The sequence below is a fragment of the Nannobrachium achirus genome (genome assembly GCF_963921795.1).
Source record: "Nannobrachium achirus genome assembly, chromosome: 13".
Classification (NCBI taxonomy): Eukaryota; Metazoa; Chordata; class Actinopteri; order Myctophiformes; family Myctophidae; genus Nannobrachium; species Nannobrachium achirus.
This window is the reverse complement of record NC_137833.1, coordinates 4624881-4630392: the sequence shown is the minus strand read 5'-3', so window position 1 is coordinate 4630392 and position 5512 is coordinate 4624881. Positions and strand designations below refer to the sequence as shown.

Sequence of the window (5512 nt, the reverse complement as noted above, 5' to 3'; positions counted from 1 at the left end):
CTAACGTTGACCTGTAGGGTTGGCAGTCATGCCTGCCAGTTCCCACCTGATGTCGTGTGGGAGTCCAGACCGCTCCAGACCGTACTGAATAACTGCCAGCTTGCATAACGTCTTCAGGCTAGGACTTAGATCTAGGATGTACAGTTCATTGGGTGGGTCGAAAGATCCAAAGTGGATGCGATCTCCCACCATGCAAGAACACCCACTAGACAACCTTGAACACGGTTGTTTCCCCTTTGATTCTACCTTCTTCCAGGAAAAGGTATCTGTATTGAATTTCCACAAATCATTGAAGTGATTCCCCTTTTCACCACCGTATATAAACAGTTCTCCATTGTAGGCAAAAGCTGAATGATGACTGCGTTCTTCAGGAAGGAGCTGTGCAGAAGGTGTGTTGGTCAGCCAACAGTTGGTCTCTGTGTCAAAAACTCTGAAGATGTTGTTGTCATCCCACTGGGCCCTCCGGCCCCCAAATACAAACATCTTTGTCCCGATGATGGTGGCAGAGTGAGCTGATGAAACAGGTGGAGGAGTGCCTCTGGTGTTAATTAAAGACCAGACCATTGTGCTGGTGTCCAACCTGTACATGTCATTAGTGCGTCGACTCTGCTGGTTCCATCCTCCATGTATAAACATGACCCTCTCCAGGACACAGGCTGAGTGGTAGCACCTCACTTCTGGAATGGTCCCAGAAACCCTGGGCTTGAACCATCTGGAGGTGTCGACATCGAATGCATAAAGAACGTTGCAGCAAGGATAAGGATACCCTCCTCCCCAGATGTAGATTAAATCTTCTATCAGCACAGCTGAGTGGCCAGCGCGATCGGAGGCAACCTCAAGGTGACGTTCTTCTCCAGTTGTCACTGGTTGCAACTTCTTCCAGCATAAAGACACTGTGTTGAAGACATGCACATCAACTTGATCCTTGTCATACTCCGCTCCAAAGGAATACACCTTGTGCTTCACTGCAACAAAGACATGGTTCTTTGTCTCTGGTCCTCCATTCAGATGCACCGTCCAGTGCAGCATCTCTCACACTATAGGTTCAGGTTGGATGTGTCAGGTACACTGACTGCACTTATTGGTTCAGAAATCCACAAACTGATGAATTGCTGCAGTTGGGTTAGCCAATGAAGGAAGTTAAGGCCTGTTGATGCAAACAACAGCTTGGGCTCAGGTTCTGGAAATCCCTCGTGCTCTACAGCGTTGTGTGTGTGTGTGTTCAGGAAGGTGTTCGGACAGAGTTCGAGTTATACTCCGAGAGCTATGGGGTCCCTCTAGCGGCGCCGCCGAAAAATAGGGCCCCCATAGTTATGGGGGTGGCCCCCATAGTTATGGGGGCCCTATTTTTCGGGTATAAAGTCGGCTAAAACGAGTATTTTCCTATATTAAATCATATTAAATCAGGTACTTTTCGGTATATAGTCTGGATTTCTTGGTACCAACAGTCAGACAACAAGTGCCAGTTTCATAAAATCATTCAGTTCCCAGAGCTTTTCAGTTAATCTACTTAGTTACTTTACACCACCACAACAGCAAGCAAACATTTTAGCCCGTGAACCTGTCTACAACAGCAAGTATGATGGTTCCCAAACTTTTTAGCCCGTGAACCAAGAGACATTACTACCTTGTACCAAACAAGTAGTGAAAATAGCAGATGTACAAGCTCACAACGAGTTGCTTCGCACTGTGTTCAGTGCGTTGTGACCCATACAACGTGTCTGCCACATCGGTCCAGACCCCAGTGTTAGGAAACAGCTAGCCTCGGAAACCCAGGCTTCATTGGCGATGGTTCTGGTACACCATAGCCATTAGCCACTAGCTAGCCCAAACGTTAGCCTAGCCAGGCAGCACAGCAGCATAACATAGCATTCATTCATCATTACAAGTCTATAGCCACGAGCCCACGACTCACCAGTGAGGACGCCAGGGCTAGCAGAGGGCGATGTTTAATGTCTTCATAGCCTAGGTTGTGTTGTCTTGGTGTTCTGTATATTCCTTTATGGCCGTATTGTTATAATCCACCGAGTCCATGACGCATCAGTTACGCACGGAGAGACAGACGTTCAGACAAGTTAAAAGGGGAGTCCTTTGAAAGCCATTTCCTCTCTGAACAGTGCCCAGAAGCACATTTCAAAACAAGAGCCTTTCTTTTTTTTTTTTGTCTATACAATCGATCATTCAACACATGTTTATTTTGAAATTGTACTGGAAATAGAAGTAGCCAATAGCTCCTACTTCACGCCACTGATGTCAGAGCCTCTACTTGCCGATCGGCAATATTTTCCCCCCAACCCCCCTTTAGGGGGTGCGGTGGGACGTGGGGGAGGGGGTGCGGCCGCACCCCCAGCACCCCTACTTCCCTCGGGTATGGTCTTGCTAAGACAGCGTTGTTTTGTTTGGTTGTTTTGTTGCTCTCCGGCGTGTCCGCCTTCCTTTGCCGTCCGGGCCGTGGCTAGAAGTGCAAAGACTCGATGCAGTGGTTCCTAGCTTAGCCTATGCCCAGGCCATGGCGAGACCACGCAGCTGGGTAGGTCTGCATCCAGCTGGGGGAAAGGTAGGAACCATTGCAGCGAGTGTGTTATAACCCGGACGGTAAAGGAAGACTCACACCCCACATTAAATGCGCCTGATTTATAATAATAAAATTAATAGTAGGATTAAACGGTGTGATGTCATTGTTCAGTCTTACTGTCTAACATGTTTATTTAGTATATCTAGTTAACATAAATAATATAAATTCTTCCAATGGAACATAAAAAAAAAAAAAAAAAACGAGAAAAAAAAAAAAAAAAACACACTTAGAAAAAAAGAGACCCCAAAGGGGGTTGTTGACTATGGGGTCCCAGACTTTAACTATGGGAGCTAAGCTCCCACTGGCCCCCGCATAACTCGAACCCTGTGTTCGGAAGCTGCTACAGACAGAAAAGCACACGTTTCGTCAAAAGTTGCTAAATGACATCCTGTTTATCTGACAATTCATTTAATAGGGCACGGTTGTGATGACGACATTGTGATGTGGTGTGATGGCATTACTCACAATACGCAATGATGTTACACAAACAGAGCAGACATCAGGGACGTGCTGGCCATTGGGAAAAGCGGGACAACTCCCGGACGGCCGGTCCATTCCCGGCCGGTCCAAACAGCAAAATGTGTTCCCGGCCTGAATGGGGTATACTTTTTCTTTTCAAAACCTTTTTTTTTTTCAAACTTTTTTTATTGACCCATATTTGACCATTACACACCACGCTGCCGCAACATGGCGGTGAGGGCCGCGCAGCGGCCTGAACTCTAGACTTTGGCGACCCGAAGGTTTGTAAACTTCTAGTATACAAATGATCATATTCTTATAATGATAAAAATGCTATATCCATCATGTTTGGTGTGTTGTCATGACCAAAAGAAAAATATGACAGCTTTTGCGCCTTTCAGCATGCCATGCACACACTAGGGCATTAACGAAAAGGTCGACAAGTTCATTACACAAGTCGACTCCCACCAGAGAAAGTCGAAAGTTGAAAAAAGAAAATCCTTTGTCTTTTTTGCCAACATTCAAACAGTAGGATTGCTTGTTGTCAAGAACAGAATGATCCAATATCACGGTGCTACATTACATTTGGTATAACATGGTTCTATTGTGAAAGTAACAGATCTACATGTAGATCGGCTATTTTCACAATGCCTCTGCCTCTATAGTTGACAATTTGGACAATGTTTAATTTGTCATTTTAGAGGTATTAAAAAGTCCTAACTTCCAGGTATGATGATGATGTCATGCGCATACCCTCTATCCTACACATGTCTTAAATACCGGTAGTTTTCAGAAAATAGTATGTTTCTATATCAGTGGTGCTCAAAATGATAAATCTAAAATCATGATTTAAAATTAAAGAAAGATCTACAAGCTCATAGAGCGGCGGGTTAAACTAAATATCTGAGTATTGCAACTATGAGTATTTCATCATAATAGATAGAATATGTAAACGCCTACCGCACACAACGCTTTGTAATACTCATTGTGTGTACAGGTTATTTGTCCATAATATGTACACACTTTAGATCAGTGGTTCTCAACCTTTTCAGGCCGCGACCCCAAAATAATGATAACATTTTAAGTGGGGACCCCCCACCTTGACGAGCACTAAGAGTTGAGGCATTACATTTTGTATAACAAGGTTCTATTGTAAAATAGCAGATCTACATGCCATGTAGATCTGCTATTTTCACAATTTCTGCCTCTATTTGACAATTTGGCCAATGTTTAATTTGTCATTTTAGAGGTATTAGTCCTTAAATTGTCACTTTAGAAATGTGCACATACCCGCTCTATACACTTAAACTTTACGCTGGTTTGTTTACCGTTGAGTGAGAAAACAATGTTGCACATTAAGTTAATCATCTGGGGACCCACCAAAATAATTTGGCGACCCCCCTGGGGGTCCCGACACACACGTTGAGAACCACTGCTTTAGATGCTCTGCCCACCTTCTGTGTTTGCATTAGCACACACACAAAATGACAGAATAATGGTGGAAACCAACATCATTGTTATACCGTGATATTGATTTACAACGATGATACATTTTAGATAATGTAATGCACCGCTAATTAAATAACCTAATCTACTGAAACCTTTTGAACTTGATTAGTGCTAATGGACTCCTGAGTATGACTAAAGCACATCAGGCTTCTATACAAGCTGCTGGTACACCACTTAAGACATCTAGGCCTAGAATTATTTAATGCTTTATCTATTGAAAAATAGCTCACAGCGCGGCTGCGAGCTTATAGATCTGCTATTTTTTTTTTGTCTTTGAATATATCGTTTTAACTCTTTCAGTGCCCAGAATCACCACTAGAGGGCGCCCAATGGCCATAGAATCCACCATAGACATACGCTGTATATGCACAAGCCGTGCGCAGCCATGACGCGCCTGAACACTTTCCTTTGTGTCATCAACAGGAACAGGATGAAGTTAGCTTGAAGTTAGCTATTGGCTACCAAGCATTTTAGAAGCCCTATTTTCGGCGATTTAGCCGTGATTAAACCTTGCACACCTCATGGATATGCATGGAACAGAGAAAATGAGCTCTAAAGATCCTGGATTGCATTGGAGTGGATGGGAAATATCAGATGACAGATGACGGCCGGCGGCCCGGCTCGAAAATTTAGCCCGAAAAAAAAAAGCCGAACTAGTTCGGGATCGGCACCCTGAACGTTAATAAGGTCCAAATAAAGCCAAACTAGTTCGGGATCGGCACAATAAGAGTTAAAAGCGAACATTTGTAACTCAAATATTTGCTTCTGGGTGGTCCCTGGAACAACATATTTTTAGATGGGGTCCGCAGCCAAATACATGTAATTTTTGGGGGTCCTTGACATGAAAAGGTTTGAGAACCACTGATTTAGAAGAAGGATTTAGAAGACATGTGTAGAATCGGGTCAAAAATATTCAAAGAGTTGCACAAATGTTCACGATGTTTCAAAAATAGCACTTGGTGCCGTGCT

At 43.8% G+C, this 5512-nt stretch overlaps 1 protein-coding gene across 1 annotated transcript; it reads right to left on the bottom strand.

The window, feature by feature from the left end:
• Window positions 1-1029, bottom strand: LOC308296747 (kelch domain-containing protein 3-like; the record flags this gene model as incomplete). Its single annotated transcript, XM_080740074.1, has 1 exon — window positions 1-1029. The coding sequence occupies one exon, from the start codon at window positions 1027-1029 to the stop codon at window positions 1-3; it is 1029 nt and encodes a 342-aa protein (XP_080596200.1).
• Between the last annotated feature and the right edge of the window lie 4483 nt (window positions 1030-5512).